Source organism: Xenopus laevis, chromosome 4L (genome assembly GCF_017654675.1).
Source record: "Xenopus laevis strain J_2021 chromosome 4L, Xenopus_laevis_v10.1, whole genome shotgun sequence".
Taxonomy (NCBI): domain Eukaryota; kingdom Metazoa; phylum Chordata; class Amphibia; order Anura; family Pipidae; genus Xenopus; species Xenopus laevis.
Window position 1 is genome coordinate 29199893 of NC_054377.1, and position 18215 is coordinate 29218107.

At 40.0% G+C, this 18215-nt stretch overlaps 1 protein-coding gene across 6 annotated transcripts in view; it reads right to left on the reverse strand.

The window, feature by feature from the left end:
- Positions 1–18215, reverse strand: part of mus81.L (MUS81 structure-specific endonuclease subunit L homeolog) — a 74598-nt gene that overhangs the window by 21176 nt on the left and 35207 nt on the right. For 5 of the 6 annotated variants that reach the window (XM_041590024.1, XM_018257685.2, XM_041590022.1 and 2 more), the window contains 5 exons: positions 17935–18064; positions 14788–14930; positions 13907–14005; positions 5221–5301; positions 3678–3766 (listed from right to left, as the gene is read on the reverse strand). In XM_041590024.1, coding sequence (XP_041445958.1) covers positions 3678–3766; positions 5221–5301; positions 13907–14005; positions 14788–14930; positions 17935–18064 — 542 coding nt within the window. The remainder of the gene's footprint in view (positions 1–3677; positions 3767–5220; positions 5302–13906; positions 14006–14787; positions 14931–17934; positions 18065–18215) is intronic. The other variant, XM_041590023.1, reaches the window with a different exon arrangement.

The window sequence follows — 18215 nt, forward strand, 5'->3', positions numbered from 1 at the left end:
CTGGCCTTCATTTTTCCTTTCTTATCGTTTTTGAATGATTTCACTCTTTCCAGCTTTTAAATGAGGGTCATTGACCCAATCTAAAAGCAAACGCTCTATCAAGCTACAAACATATTGTTACTTTTTATTACTTGTCTTTCTATTTGGGCCCTCTCCTATTCATATTGCAGTCTCTCATTCAAATCAGTGCATGGTTGCTCGGGTAATTTGTAGGGATGCACGAATCCACTATTTTCGATTCGGCCCAACCCCCGAATCCGTCACGAAGGATTTGGAATACCGCACCGAATCCGAACCCTAATTTGCATATACAAATTAGGGGTGGGAAGGGAAAACATTTTTTACTTCCTTGTTTTGTGACTAAAAGTCACACGATTTCCCTCTCCGCCCCTAATCTGCATATGCAAATTAGGATTCGGATTCAGTTCGGCCGGACAGAAGGATTTTGCCGAATCCGAATCCTGCTGAAAAAGGCCGAATCCTGGCCGAATCCCAAACCGAATCCTGGATTCGGTGCATCCCTAGTAATTGGACCCGAGCAACCAGATTTTTTTTTTTTTAAAAGTTTTTATTTATGCAGTTTTTAACAACACATCACAGACACATAGACAACAAAAAACAAAAAGACAAATCATACATAATGGACGTGGAACCAGCAGACAAAATACCATCGCACCAAGAACCCAATCTTAATGAGCGGCTTCATATTCCAACCAAGCTCCCCAGACGCCCTCGAACTTCTTGGGGCACCCTCTTGTGATATAAGCCAATTTTTGGTAAGGAAGGACGTTGTTAACCTGACTTTTCCAGAAGGTAATGGTGGGAGGTTCAGTCGATTTCCAATGCAAAAGGATAGATTTTTTTGCATAGTATAAAAGTTGGAGGTAGCAAAGCTTGACTGCAGGCTTCAGCCCCAAATTATCCATTATTCCCAAAAGACAAACCAACGGGGTTCTAAAACTAGGGACATCTAAGACCAGAGAAGTATGGTGCAGGACCCCACCCCAGAACCCCTGGATTCTCGGGCAGTCCCAGAATACATACATAACCGTGCCTACCTCCTGATTACATATGGTGCATTGGTCTGAAACCATAGGATATATTTTTGCAAGTCTATAAGGCGTAAGGTATACTCTGTTCAGAAACTTATTTTGGATATACCTGTCTCTAACTGACATGGTAATGACTGGGACCTGTTTCAGTGCATCCGTCCACATCTCCTCCTCCAGACCTGGAATATCCCTAGCCCATTTATTTCTTACTCTCTCTAGTGGATCGGGACCAGCCCTTTCCAGTATGGCATAAAACCGAGCAACCAGATTTTTGAGTTTGAAATTGGAGAGCTGCTGAATAAAAAGCTAAATAATTCAAAAACCACAAATAATAAAAAAATATAACTTATTGCAAATTATCTTGGAATATCACTCTCTGCATCAGTGATCGCCAACCAGAGGCTCGCAAGCAACATGTTACTCGCCAACCCCTTGAATGTTGCTTTCAGTGGCCTCAAAGCAGGTGCTTATTTTTGAATTCCAGGCTTAGAGGCAACTTTTGGTTACATAAAAACCAGGTGTACTGCCAAAGAGAGCCTCCTGTAGGCTGCTAGTCCATATAGGGGCTACCAAATAGCTAATCACAGACCATATGGCACTTGCATAGACTTTATTCATGCTTGTGTTGCTCCCCAACAATTTTTACATTTGAATGTGTGCTCTACATCATAATATAAGTTAACTTAAAGGTCAACAACCCCTTTAAAATATGGGGGCAAATTTACTAAAGAGCAAAGTGACTAATGCCGACAAAAAGTCACCAGCGTGACGTCATTTCGGAACTTCGCCGATTTACTAACAGCCGCAGGATTAACATCGTTAGTGAAACAGACAGAAGCTAGTGATCATTTGCACACTATCGCCGAATTTTCGCTCTGGCGAATGGACGTAACTGCGCAAATTCAATAAGAAGCGGATTTCACTGAACATTACCTTTTGGTTCAGACTTGCCTTCACCACCTCAGACCAGGCGAAGTGCAATAGAGTAGATAGGACTTCCTCAAAAAATAGTTGAAAATTTTTCTAAGTCCAAAAAACGCTGGCGTCTTTTCCTATTTTCAGGGTGATAGGCTGCAAAAGATCGTAAATTTTTTCTGGGGTACTCGGCTTCCCCCCCTACATTTCCTAACATATGGCACATAAACTATACCCTGGGCTCATGTGTAGGGCAATATAACAACTCTATTTTATTTTATTAAGGTTTCCCGGGCTTGTGTAGTGTAATGTAATGTATTTGCTGCAACATATACGTCCATTGTACTTTAACTTCCTGCCGTATACAAATTACATAGTTAGTTAGTTACATAGTTAAATTGGGTTGAAAAAAGACAAAGTCCATCAAGTTCAACCCCTCCAAATGAAAACCCAGCATCCATACACACACCCCTCCCTACTTTTAATTAAAAATCTATATACCCATACTTATACTAACTATAGAGTTTAGTATCACAATAGCCTTTGATATTATGTCTGTCCAAAAAATCATCCAAGCCATTCTTAAAGGCATTAACTGAATCAGCCATCACAACATCACCCGGCAGTGCATTCCACAACCTCACTGTCCTGACTGTGAAGAACCCTCTACGTTGCTTCAAATGAAAGTTCTTTTCTTCTAGTCTAAAGGGATGGCCTCTGGTTAAATTAGGCAATGCTAGCGCTACTTCGATTCGCTTGCCGCAGTAACGCTAGCGATCAGTAGCATAACTAGAGGGGGGCGGGCCCTGGTGAGTGACGCGCAGCCGGGACCCGCCCCCCTCCGTACAGCCCAAGGGGGTGCGGTCCTGGCCTGTTCGCACACCCTGCTCCCCCAGTAGTTCCGCCACTGATAGCGCTACTTCGCCAGCCTTTGATGCCCTGGACACAACTTTGGATTTTAGTGAATTAGCGTTGTCCTGTCGAATCTACACCTGGCAAAGTGTTGCGATTTGAGCGAAGCCCTCGCTGGCGAATTTTCGGAGGTACGTGAATTTGCCCCATGGGCAAAATGCGAATTACAAGAAATTGGCACAACTCACCATGTAATTTTCTTACACTGCAGCAATTCCCCCAATAATTCTAGAGTAATTGTGTCCACTAAAAGTCCACTTGCAGGCAGTACATGGGTGTCACTTACACACATCACTGGTACAGGTAGAAAATCCTTAGGTTTTAAGACATTCAGCAGTATTTCTACAGAAATTATCTATTGTACTTATATGCCTCCAGTTTATTTTCAATTTATTCTATGAACACGAATAGCTTAAAGACTTTTAGTAAGCGTATTTCCTAATGCAACAGTATTTGAGAAAAATGGCCCAATGTCTGGAGCTTAACTATGAATAAAAGCAGAAACAGAGACACTGGCAACTCATTCACACTAGTCTAGTTATAACGTTAATCTTGTAGGAAAGTGTGATGCATAGGAGGTAAAAATGATTCTTTGCTCGGAGAGTGAAATGACGGTCATTTGCCATGTCATTCGATGCCAGCAAGTAACAGGAAGGGTGGAACATTATTACAAACCAAACACTAGATTAGCCACCCTTTTCTGCCCATTCTTGGCTCCTCCCCCTGTAACTAATTTGCTTAATGAAGGGTTCCATACAGAAGCATCAGGATGCCTTATGAAAAGGCTCAGTGTCTCACCTTGCAGGGCTGTGGGTTTTGATGACCAATTCCTTCTGAATTAATGTGCTGACAGAAGACCATGCTGTGTATTTACTGTTAGGATCTGTCTAAAAAAGAAAGAAGAAAATATCCAGAGTAAGGAAACCCTTCTGATCAGTTGTAGAAAATGAATGACTTAAGCCATTTAAATATTAACGTTTTCAAAGCTACTATGTCTCAAATGTCCATATCAAAATTAGTGAGCTGTTTGTGCTTTTATATCTTGTTCTGTTATCTCTTTGGAAATTACCCTGCACCACCCAGAATACTACCCAATTCAGATAGATCGATATACAGGTATGGGACCTGTTATCCAATAATGCTTGGGACCTGAGGTTTTACGGATAATGGGGCAAATTCACTAAGATGCGAAGTTGCGCCAGGCGCAATTTCGCCGCACTTCGCCAGGCGTAGTTTCGCCAGGGCTCCGCAAATTCACTAAAATCCGAAGATGCGCACAGGGGTAGCGTAAGGTTGCGGAGTTGCGCTAGTGTTGATTCGCTATATAAAGCGAAGTTACGCTAGCGAAGGCTAATTTGCATACGGCGCGAAATTCAAATTTCAATGGAGGAACACGTATCTGCACTACAAATGCCTAGAAAACCTTCAAATCAGCAAATAAAAATTTTATTTTGCCCTACACATGTGCCCACTGTCTAGGTAAGTTGCCATGAGTCAGGAAATGTAGGGGGGAGGAAGGGGAGCCCCAAAAAATTTTCGATCTTTTTCAGCCTATCAGCCATCATGTAGAAAACACGCCAGTGTTTTTTGGGACTTAGAAAAAAAATTGACTTTTTTTTTAAACAATCCCTATCTACTCTATTGCGCTTCGCCAGGTCTGAGGTGGCGAAGGAAGTCTAGCGTAAAAGGTAGCGTTCAGTACACTGCGCAAGTTAGTGAATTTGCGTAGTTTCGTCGCTAGCGAATATTCGTCTGGCGTAAGGTTGCGAAGTAACACTAGCGAAACTACGCCAGCGTTCGTTAGTGAATTTGCGCAGCAGTGAAAATGCCAAACGTTAGCGAATTAACGCTAGCGTTCGGCGCTTCGCGGCTTAGTGAATTTGCCCCAATGTATCTTTCTGTAATTTGGATCTTAAGTCTACTAGAAAATCATTTAAACATTAAATAAACTCAATAGGCGGGTTTTGCTTCTAATAAGGATTATTTATATCTTAGTTGGGATCATGTACAAGGTACTATTTTATTATCTTACCAATAAACAAAATGTCCCGATAAAGTAAAAATGAATTTTTTATTCAATCAAAATCATAATAAAAATACATACATACTGACCCTGTATGATCCACCTTACGCGTTTCGTATTTAAAAATCTGGATTATGTGGATAAAATGGAGTCTATGGGAAATGGCCATCCAGTAATTTGGAGCTTTCTGGATAACGGGTTTCCCATATATTGAAATATAAGTGGTAAGATTTATAAATAAGCAATAAAGGACTGCTATGAAGGTATTTGGTACTTTACCATTATAACATAGTATCAAAATACTCGGTGTATATTTACCAAGGTAAAAGATTTGTCACATAACGCCTGAGCTTCCTTCTGTAGTTCTGCCTTGGTCATATAACCTCGGGAACTTGGACTCTGAGGGGAACCAAAATATAGAAACTGTAAGTCTGTATCATTCAGAAGTCTCTTGTTGAAGACAATGCTGATTTCTCTGTTGCATTTTCATTCTTAATGGCTTCTACTTGGCCAATTGGTTTCAGCCTAGCTATTTATCCTCACTTGATACCCGAATAGCCAGATGTTAAGGGTGGTGGTACACGGGGAAGATTATTTGACAAGAGACAAATCTTGAAATAAAGAAAATTGAATCTGGAGAGCACAGTGATTTTCAAAGCATCATTGTGTGTTTATTTACAGGATTGCCTTTGTGTAAGACAATCCTGTAAATAAAAACACAATGATGCTTTGAAAAGCACTGTGCTCTCCAGGTTCAATTTTCTTTATTTGGAACCTTCTGCAACATACACGGAGTTGCTACCTGTTGAGAGGCACCATACAGCCAAGACTGCATATGTTTGATAAGAGACAAATCTCTACTGCAGGCGACTAATCTCCCGAAATGCCTTCCCGCTGGCAAGAATACGGTTGGCATACGTGTCGCTTTCCAAAATTGCCCGAAGTTTCCTCAGGGAGGCATCTTCGGGGGACTTCAGAAAACTGAAGCGATACATATGCCATCCTGCCTGCGATTCGCATTCTTGCCGATGGGAAGGCATTTCGGCGAAATTAGTTGTCCGCAGTAGAGAAGATTTGTCACTTGGCGAATAATCTCCCCCTGTGACACCATCCTAAAGGACCAGTAAAGACGAAAGTGTTTTAATGTAATGAAAATATCATGTAGTGAAGCCCTGCTCTGGAAAAACTGATTTGTTTGCTTCAGAAACACTACTATAGTTCATATAAACAAGCTGCTGTGTAGCAATGGTGGAAATTGAAAAAAGGCTATATGGCACAGGTTAAATAGTGGATAACAGATATCATTATGTTCTACACAGCTTATCTGCTATCTGCTGTGTAACCTAAACCCTTTCTCCTTTGAATGGCTTCCCCCACTGCTACACAGCAGCTTATTTATATAAACAATAGTAGTGTTTCTGAAGCAAACACAGCAGTTTTACCAGTGCAGGGCAACACTGTATTATATTTGTATTACTTTAAAACACTTCAATTTTTTGATGTTACTGTTCCATTAAGTTTAGGAGAAACTCTGAAGAGAATTCTTATGGGTTGATTTATACAACTTCTCTGGGGAGGGATAATTTCTGATACTCTTTCTGTTCTCCTTCTTTAGATAAAGGGATTTGATCCCTAAAAATAACTCAGAGCACTTTTCTATTTTTAGCAGTTGCATTCTTAGACTGCAAATACCAGACGTTTGGCTCAACTGAACGTAATTTAATGTAATACAAGAAATGCATAGAAACCGCAGACACATTTGGGGGGAAGATTTATTATGTGGTGTAAAAAACAGCGGAATAATTCAGCACACATTGCCGTTTAAAAATGGCGTCATTTTTTTCTGCGCTTCTACTTTATCTTTGAGCAACTTCCGCTGGAACTTACTAACAAAGGTCTGAAGTAATGTAAAATAATGGTGGAAAATCTAGTGTGACATGGTGTAAAATATCACAAAGCTTGATAAGTTCCCATTTATTTAACACAGCTTTTTACACAGTTTTTCTGGTGAATTTTATTTTACACAGCATAAATAATAAGTCCCTTAGATTCTCTGACACTTTTGCCTTCAAAGAGCCAGTGAGCTGAAAATTAATGTAAATTGTAGAGGTTACGAATAGGTTTATATATATATGTGTGTGTTTTATGGTACATTTTTTGGGTTTGGATACCCTTTAAAGGGTATCTATTCAGGTCCTCTCCTATTCATATCCCAGTTTCTTATTCAAATCGAAGATCCCTAGGGGAATTTGAACCCTAACAACCAGATTGCTGCAATTGCAAACCACAAATAATAAAAAATGAAAAACAATTGCAGATCGACGCAGACTATCACTGTCTACATCATAGCAAAAGTTAACTCTGAGGTGAAAAACCCCTTTAACGCCTAAATATTCTGACCAGGTCCTGAAGCATGGTTTATCGATGCAGTCCTGATTGAGTGGAACACCACATCAGTTTAACAGACGGCAATTTGTTGAAGGGGTGGTTCACCTTCAAACAACTAGTTGTTTTCAGATAGATCGCCAGAAATAACAACTTTTTCCAACAACTTTCTATTTTCTATGTGCGACCGTTTTTCTAATTTGGAAGTATAAAGTGTCATTTTTCACCTTCTGAAGCAGCTCTGGGAGGGGGAGTCGCCGACCCTGTAAACTGTTCTAAATGGATACATTTAGTTGATACATTTCTTATCTTTGTCCCTGCTGAGCAGAATCTCTGGGTTTCATTACAGGCAGCTGTTAGAATTGATACAATAGTTACTAATACTCCAGAGATGCTGCTAAGAAATGTATCTAACTAAACTAACTAAATGTTGCAAATTTGTAACAGTTTAGAGTCTGCACCTGAATTACTGAGCTGCCAGACTCAAACATTCAACTTTTAACTTAGATTTTGGAAAAACAGTAAAAAATAAATAATGGAATGTAATTGAAATAAGTCTTTATTTCTGGGGGAAAATCTAAAAACAACTGAACTGAAAAAAGTGTTTGGAAGGTGAACAACAACCCCTTTAATATATCAACTAAACTGCACCAGTAAAATGCAGGTTAGAAAAGCTAATTGATGAACTGGTTGCTGTGGGCAACTTTTAGTATGTTTAAGGGCTCTTACTGACGAGCGTTTTACCTGCGCTCCACTGCGTTCAGTTTTTCTGAGTTTGGACGCAGGGGAGCGCAGGAATAGACGCATTACATTTTTTCCAATGGGGCTGTACTCACACAGGCGCGTGTATGCGCCGAACGCAAAAAAAATGCAGCATGTTGCGTCTCAACCTGCGTTTGGCGCCTACAAGCGCCTGTGTGAGTACAGCCCCATTGGAAAAAATGTAATGCGTCTATTCCTGCGCTCTCCTGCGGCTGAACGCAGAAAAACGGAACGCAGGGGAGCGCAGGTAAAAACGCTCATCAGTAAGAGCCCATAGAATGGCTAATTATAAGCAACTGGAATCAATTCAATCATCTACATGTCATAACATGTGGAAGGGGTTCCTAGGAGCAGGATAGGTTTGAACAATAACAAGAGCCCTATATAACAATGGCAAAGAATACTAGACCTGCTGAACTGTCAGTTATAAAAGTGGCAATTCTCCAATTTATTTGTGCAGAATATTTGAAATACAGTAGAACCCCCATATTACTAAATATTCTGTCGAAATACATGGGGCAGTACAACACTATATCCAGCTGAGACCAATAGACATTTTATTGCTTCTATAGAATAAAGTAATATTGACACTTCTAACGTAAAAAAAACCCTGGGTTATGGAGTGAGGTTAAAAAATGTTTTAGGCTCTGTAGCACTTGATTCCAGATTTAAAAATAACATTGGGTTATGGAATGAGGATAAAAAATGTTTTAGCCCCCCTCTTATTTATCATTACACTGGAGCCTTTCCTATGCAAAGTAAGGGGGAACCCGGATATCATTGGGGTCCAGATTTCAAATTTCCAGCATAAAGCATTAATGACTTCCAGAGTTTGACTATAAAATTTACATTAGAAGCCAGTCACACTGAGATAAATTTTTTGGATGTTAACATTACATATACTGGTACAACATTTATTACTTCAGTCTATACCAAACCTACGGACAGAAACAATTTATTGCGACCCACTTCTTATCACCCACCAGGATTATGTAAAGGTCTTCTTAAGAGTCAACTTTTAAGAGTTAGACGTATGACCTCCACTGACGCTCTTTATGATAAAGAATCAACAGAGATGGTTAACAAATTATTGGACAAAGGATATGATAAAACCTCCCTTGAGTCTAATAGAAGGATTGTACAGGCCAACCCCAGGAAAGAAGTACTTTCCAAAAAAAGTGTAAATCCTAGTAAGATACAAAAAATCCCTTTTATTACATCCTTCTATAACAATTCTAAGGCCATACGAAATATTATCATGAAATATTGGCCAATTGTAAGTAGTGATACCAAATATGGCCACCTGTTTAAATTACCCCCTATGTTTTCATATAGACGTGGTAGAAATATTGGTGATCTTATCAAACCTAAGCCCTTGGATAGATCAGGATGTAATTTTCCCACTAGAGGTACTGCTAATGGCACCTTCCCATGTAGGAACTGTGGACACTTTAATGTGATAATACCAGTGACACACCCATTACATAGTTCTAAACATAAGATAAAAGGGTTCTTAAAATGTGATACCAGTGATGTGGTATATTGCATTAAATGCCCATGTGGATTGGCTTATGTGGACCAAACATCCAGACCCATAAAAACCAGACTTATACAATACAATATACAATACAGAACTACCAAACACCACTTACACAGCCGAATCTTACTAGTAACAATGGAAACGAGAAAACTAAAAAAGAAACTTTAATAGCCAGACATTTTTACACGCATGGGCATCACGTGGCACAGCCCCGGTGGCAAATTTTAGAGAAGGTGAAAGTAAGACAGGGGCAGGACAAAAAAAAGTCTATTACTCCAGAGGGAATGTTTTTGGATCTGGTTACTGCAATCCAGATGCCCCAAGGGCCTCAATGAAGAATATAACCTGTCCTGTTTCCTGTGAAATAGTTTTGGTTTTACTAACCTTGTTTTCTCTTTCTTAATAGATAAGAAAAAAACCCGATTACTTTCAGGGTATATATAAAAATACCCTTCCCCTTTCCTGTACTGGCAGGGTGAGTTACATACTTTGTATCTAAACTGTTTTCCATTGATACATTTGTTGCCAGGTTACTCCCTATATTACTGCTTGTTACTTTGTTTCAACAAGCCCTTTTTTGAGTGGCTATGAACTATTTTTCTATGAACTCTTATTTGGACTCACTTAAGGTTTTTCATTATTGCTATTTTTTCTTTTTATACATTTTCTCTCCTTTTTGTATGGATTTTTGGATTTGTTACAATGGACTGCACTATATCACCTGTAATGGGAATTATCCCTAGTGGGGACGGGTTTATTATTGGACACTGAGATGTTGCTTTTACAATTGTATATGTTAATGTTTTAATTGATTACCACGGGTTCTGTATGCTTGATAAAGGGGTGTGGCACTGAAACGTTGCACTGCAATAAAGCAAGGTTTTTCCTGCAAACAAATGCCTAGAGTGCTGGTAAATTTGTCTTTCTACATTACATGGGAGGTTGCTGAATCCTCCATTACTGAGCAAATGGGCTACACTACTTGAGGGTTGTTGCTGGTGTGCGTCCACTCTCACTTGCTTTCCCAGCATAAATTAGCGGCATATGCTGATGATATACTGTTTTTCATAACAAACCCAGGCATAAATAACCCAATCTAATGAAGGAACTAAAAGAATATGGGATGGTTAGCAATTTAAAAATTAACAAAAATCCAGCTTATTAAACATATCGTTACCAACAGACCGAATGGACCAAATAAAACAACCTTTTGCATTCTCAACAGAGGAGAGATCATATGTTTACCTTGGACTTAAAATAACAGCAAAAACAGATGACTGTGTACCAGATAACATACTCCCACTTATTGAACGCACCCAAAAGGACCTAATGCAGTGGCAAAGACCGGGATTCTCATGGTTTGGCCGCATTAACATAGTTGAAAATGTACATTTTGCCACGTTTCCTGTACCTCTTCCAAACGATTCCATTCCCAATCCCGAAACAAACTTTTCAAACGTTACATACAATGATATCACATTTCATCTGGCAAAAGAAAAAAGCGAGACAAAAATTTGCATACCTGACGCAATCGAAAGATAGAGGGGGGCGGTTTGCCAGATCTTATGTATTACAGAGCGGCGGTACTACAAAGAATGCTAGACATGAGACACTTCAAGATTTCCAAACTATGGGTAGCAATACTTCAACACAACTCAACAATACCACTGGAGATTCTTCCGTGCTTAACTAAGGGAGGAACTCCACGGACGATTTTGGCGCGATCCAAAGTGATGTTCAAAAACGCAGGTGTCAAGTCAGATGCGACAGAAATAAGGTAAGAGATGGAAATGTCGGATGAAGTTGCAGCGTTCATCTGGTACGACTGTCGGATGCAAACTCAGCGTCTGCATCCAACAGTCGTGTTGCGTCGGACAAATGCTGCAACACCATCCGACGTTCCTGTTGCTTATCTTATTTCCCTCGCATCCAACTTGACGCCTGCATTTTTGCGCATCGTGTTGGATTGCAGCGAAATTGTCTGTGGAGTTTCTCCATAAAACTAACCGACCACCGCAGAGTACCACCAATTGCATAAGCTACGCGATTATAGCCACATGGGATAAATTAAATTTCACCTCCCAACTTCAGAATACCCACTCTAGAATGACTCCGTTATTTCATAACAAAAATTTCTCTCCTGGACAGAGACCAAGCATATTCAAACAATGGACACATCTAGATTCATTGTGGGCATTTCAACTAATGAGTGGAAGGCAACTTTAAAAACTGTACACATAGGGGCAGATTTACAAAGCTCGAGTGAAGGATTCGAATTAAAAAAACTTCGAATTTCGAAGTGTTTTTTGGGCTACTTCGACAATCGAATAGGCTACTTCGACCTTCGACTACTACTTCGATTCGAACTAAAAATCGTTCGACTATTCGACCATTCGATAGTCGAAGTACTGTCTCTTTAAGAAAAACTTCGACCCCCTACTTCGGCAGCTAAAAGCTACCGAAGTCAATGTTAGCCTATGGGGAAGGTCCCCATAGGCTTGCCTGTGATTTTTTGATCGAAGGATATTCCTTCGATCGTTGTATTAAAATCCTTCGAATCGTTCGATCGCAGGATAATCGCAGGATAATCCTTCGATTGTTCGATCGCAGGATTTGCGCAAAATCGTTCGACTTCGATATTCGAAGTCGAACGATTTTAGTTCCTAGTCGAATATCGAGGGTTAATTAACCCTCGATATTCGACCCTTCTTACATCTGCCCCATAATGGAGCCAGAGAGGATCACATCCCTGGATTGACTCCGACTCTTTCTCACCACAGAAGGAATTCTAAATGCTAGTGAACCACCTGATACACACTTTGAGCAATTATGCACAGGCACAACACATTTCGCGCACTATATTTCTAGGCTGTACAAAATTCTCTTGGAGACGCAGCCATTTCATTTCAAGTGTATAAAGAACTATAACACCACATTGACTGACAATGACTGGACTCTCATTCTGGAAATATAAATTCAATCAGCAACCTGTACAAAGCTACAGGAAAACAACTAGAAGCTTTTGAAACAATGATTAATATAGCCAAATCACTAATCCCCAGATATTGAAGATCAGACAGGGTCCCCACATTGAAAGAATGGGCTCTCAAGGTGCAAGAAGAATATCAATTTGAGAGTTTGAAAAGCTCTAGAGGAAGGCGAGCCCAAGGGAATACTGAGACAGAAATGGTGCTGCTGGATCCTTTTCACAGAATCAGTGGAATACAACTCTGGGTACTTAACCCCACACACCTTTATTACAATGGAATATAAGAACAAGATCCAGAGCTAACAATAGTATACAAACTGGGATTCCCGGTGGCTCTCCGTCTCCGTCCTCCCTGACACCCAACCTACGTCAGGGCCTTGACACGAGGCTTGAATATAAACAATACAGTACAATATGAGCATATTAAAACCCCAATGGATCACCCCAATGGTTATAATAATATGTGATAATTCACTGACTACTTCTCTTTTACTTTGTTTCTTGTTTTTTCCTTTCTTTTATTTTGTTGTTAGGCATGGTTTGTTCTATCCAACTTACTATTATATAGTGCAATATAATCAAAGCCTATTCTCAGGCTAAATGGTACGAACTAGAGTCTGATGAGTGGTTGAAATGTTTGTATTACACAGAAATCAATGTTTTATACAATGAGGCGTATTCACCTTACGTGTGTTGCAGAAATACAAAATTAATAAAATAAAGAATTTAAAAAAATGTTTTAGGCTCTGTGGTACTTGATTCCAGACATAGAAATAACCCTGGGTTGTGCAGTGAGGTTAAAAAATGCTTTCAGGTGATCACAGATCTGACACTCGTATGCTTTCTATTACATACTGTGATCTGTACTTAGTTTATGGCTAGCTGTCAAAGCATCTGCATTACCTCAACACCAACAAACAGAATGACTGTGCAATGTGAGCTTAAAAACTGAACACAGGGATTTTTATGTTTGGAACCCCAAGCTGTTTTATGTCAGGAACCCTAGTAAGCAATACCCATTGCTTAAGCTGAGGTCATAATGCAGTCACAGTTTGACTATAGCTTTTTTACCAACATGCCATTTGTTCGTTGAATCAAACATTTTTGTTTTCTTTTTTTTATTTGGAAAAATGTTGCTATACCATAATGTTCTTGTTGTTGGGCCACCCTTACTGCATTAAATTAAGCCCAAGATGCCATGCTTTTATTTCTATTTCAAATAGTTAAATATTCAATTAAACCTGAGAGCCTTGTGTTGCCCTGATCTTTGCTAATGTGCAATGTTAGTGTTTTTGCATTTTACAAAGAGCTATGACTTCATGACTTACCTTAGTTTCTCTGTAGAGGGTCAGCAAAACAGCATAGCCCCCTGACCGTCTCTGGGGAACATATTCACGCTGTTTTTTGCCTCCTGTTTTCTTCTTTTTCTACCATGACAAAAGTAAAATACTGTTATATATATATATATATATATATATATATATACACACACACACACACACACACACATATATATATATATAAAATCCAAGATCCACGGGATGCCAGCACTCATGAAAAAACCTGTAAACATGCCTGGGTGCACGATCAGAAAATACTTAGTACAATACAAAAGAGAAGATCAGCACTCACAGGTCTTAAAAGTCATAAATAATAATTTATTATAAAGGTATGGACTATCGTTTCGGCCCCCCTAGAGCCTTTGTCAAAGTACCCTACAAGCAGTGAACTTATGTGTATTTAAGCCAATTTCAAATATATATTATATATATATATACACATACAGTATATACAGTATAAGGCCCTACGGTGGGCCAAAACGTTGGACACAAAGATTTCTGCAAATAAATATAACTTGATTCACTTGATAAATAGAGTGCAGCTCTATGTGAAAATTATATATATATATATATATATATATATATATATATACACATACACACACACACTTTATTAACAATAATAACGCATAATGCACCTACAATGGTTTGTTGCCATTTGCTTTATATGGACAGCAGAGGCACAATATTAGAGAAGGGGAATTAATGCCAATGCCATAGCACAGAGCTATGCTGGGAAAATATAAGTGGTAATAGATTTAATATTATATAGCTGTGTACATTTAGGCATGTCAACAACCCTGTAACATATTAAAATTATAGACTGCAGCCCTATTGGCTGAAATTTAAGATGCGTCTCACAAACTCACAGAAGGAGATGGATCTTGGCTTTCTTGCTCAGGAGGTTGCAGTTCATGTGGAATAGTTAACGGTGATGGGTTTTTCGGTTGCCTTTGAGCTTTACTGTGTGTTGAACTGGAACTAGGAAGAGTGTGAATAGGTGCATCGGAACCTGGGAAGTATAAGATAACCAATCAAGAGTAATATTTCTACTATATACTGTATATATAGATGTATCCACTACTGGTACTGTAATGTGAATTCTAAAAAAAATATTGGAAAGTTGTTCACACTTGCAAGCATAATGATCAGTCACACAAGTATTATTTGTGTATGATCAATAGCTGATATAAATAATGTTTGTGTGACGGATCATGACCCTTGCAAGAGTATAATATAAAGTGTATCAAGTGAAGTAAAATTAATTTTGTGTGGGACCTGCATTTTGGCAAATATCAGGGTTGTGAGACCATACAATGGTCCAATAAAAACAATTGATTTTATTTTAGATGAATGTGCATTTTACATATGCAGCTACTTATCTGGTCTTTTTTTAGTTATTAGCAGTCCTATACTGACTATTCCACATGCACCTGACAGTGTAATTTGTTCGCAGGGTCACTGACCCTGGAAATTAGTGTTATACGGGGGACGACCTGATACCTGCGGGACCCGCGGGTTGGTGAGGTTTGGCCCGACCTCGCACACTCCTTTCCAGGTCGTGGGCGGGTGTGAGTTGAGCGATTTTTACTGCTCTCCCCGCCGTAGGGTTGCCACCCAGCCGGTATTTAACTGGCCTAGCCAGAAAAACGGGTCTCAAGGCCGGTGTCGGTCTAAAAGAAAATATCGTCAATTACACTGCCGGTAAAATTCTGAGGAGAGGAACTACCATTATCGCGTGATGTGATTTGTGGGCAGCGTGACTGGCGTCCTTAAAGATGAGAGGGCAGGAGAATAGGTGCCATTATTGTTCTTACTGTACTACTGACACGGGCTCACCATGCTGCTCCTCTCATGAACTCTCTCCCTCAGGCCCGGATTTGTGGAAAGGCCACCTAGGCCCGGGCCTAGGGCGGCAGGATTTTAGGGGGGCGGCATGCTGCCCAACCACACCCACATTGGTTCAAAAACACTGGGGATGCGCAGGAGATACAATCTCCATGAAGATTTGCACCAATAAAGGGAAGGGGACAGGGGCGACGAACGGCAGTGGGCCTAGGGGCGCCCGCTATGTAAATCCGGCCCTGCTCTCCCTGCTTATTGGGGAGTCGGAACAGCTGCGCTGCTGGCTCAAGGGATGGGACGTTGGGGGTGGGATTGGGGGCGGGGCTTAGGCCAGTAATTTTTTTAGAAAAGGTGGTAACCCTACCTGCCCGCAACCCTCCAAATGCCGGCTTCTGACTTCTGGGTTGAGTTTTTATAGACGCGTGCCTCTCGCCCTGCCCCTTTTGTGACGTCATCAGAGAGGCTTCGCAGGTCTATAAAAGAGACCCGGAAGACGGGCTCGGGTGCACGCGGGTCGGGAAAAGCCCGACCCGCACATCACTACTGGAAACACCCAAAATCCGATAGAAGTTTTCATTTTCCTTTGATTATTTTTTGTTTCCCACCCTTTCCTTCTGATCTTTTATTCTGACAGTCAAACTGCTACCTGGTTATCAAAGTAATTAATCCCAGGCAATCAAATAGCAGTTGAAATACAAGATTGACGGTTGGAGAACAAAAAAAATAAAAAAAATAAATTAATATTAAGAAATAGTACAGTTTGTATGAGAATGCCGCTGTCTATATCATACTAAATGTTCATTTGAAAGTGAACTACCCCTTTAATATGTTGTGAGCTTGATTCACAACATTTAAAACAATGCACAATTGTGTTACCTCAGATTTACCACAAGGTGGTGATGAGGCAGCCATTCATTACCATATAGAAGTAACCAAGGTTTTGCCGCACCTTCCAGTTTGTTACCAGGTTTTCAAAAGACCAGGGTCAAGAGTTTTGTGATAATAAACTGTATCTGTATCACCTTCATTTCCCAGGGAGCACAACACACATTCTGCACACTGGCAGACAAAGTCAGTGTAAATCCCATCAGCCTCCAGAAGCATTAATAAATAGAATTAAAATAGAATAACATTTTTACTTTAAGTAGTAATGAGATTTGGGTCACTGGGCAAATGAACCGGGACATGCACCCTGGTTTTTTGGGCCTGACAGCACCCTAGAAAGCAAGCAGTGATTTAGAACCTAAAACAAACTGCTTTTAATATGTGGATTGCAAACCACAGGTCTATTAAACGAACCACAGCATCCTGTTACTCAAGACAAAAGTAGTGTATTTCTAGAAGGAACTTATTGTGCCCTGTTATGAACCGTTGCTTCATCTCACATTTGCTGCCTTGTGTGGGTTAAGGTAAGAAAAAATGTAAGAACAATTCTAGCAATTTTCCAAAAGGTGACTTTAGTATCCCCACATGCTGTGACATGTAAGCTATGCAGTATAGCCCCTCTTTTACATTCCAAGCTATACAAGCAAAAGGATGGGGCTGAAATTAGAGAAAAGGAGGCTGGGCCCTATCCGCCGAAGAAACTGAAAAGAATGCCTAACCTGATCCTTTTTTATGTTATTGAACTACAGTGCCCAGTACCCGACAACAACCTTTATCATGTGATAAAAATACATCCTTGCTGAAATGTAAGTTGACCTTTAACCTCACCGATAAGGCCTAGAGACTGGATGCAAGATTAGAACAGGGAGGGCATTTGGCCTGTGCACCAGCACTTAATGGAGAATTAAAGCTCAATTAAAGAAGTGGGTAGAAATGATGTACACTATGTTTTGTGCTTCTGTACCAGCCCAAGGCAACCACAGCCCTTTAGTAGTAAAGATCTGTGTCTCCAAAGATGCCCCAGTAGCTCCCATCTTCTTTTCTGCTGATTCACTGCACATGCTCTGGGCTGCTGTCACTTACTGAGCTTAGGGACCCACTCACAATATACAGTACACATAGAATAGAAATGTCACAATATAAGGCGGATTAGTATTTAACCCAGCATCCGAATAGCTGTTGTAAAACTTGCAGTTCAGAAACATATGGTGAGTTACGGTTTATCCACCTCTGTTATAGAACAAAGCTGGTTGTTTTTGAACAGCCCAACACAATAATATACTTACCACACTCTGCATAATGTTTTTCAAGTCTGTCATCTAACATCTTACAGATGCTATCACCAAAGTTTTGAAGAATTTTGGCCTCTTTTCCACTGTGTAGGGGAAGTGGGTACTTCTTTATAGAGCTGATTGCCTGTGTGAGACATGATAATATTAAATCCCATTAATTTCCACCTAATCTTTCATATTTCAGAATGAAAAATGTTTAAAAATTAAAGTTTGTGCCTTTGGATGGTATGAATACAACAAAACCTAGGGACCATCTAGATGGAGGCCAACAACTT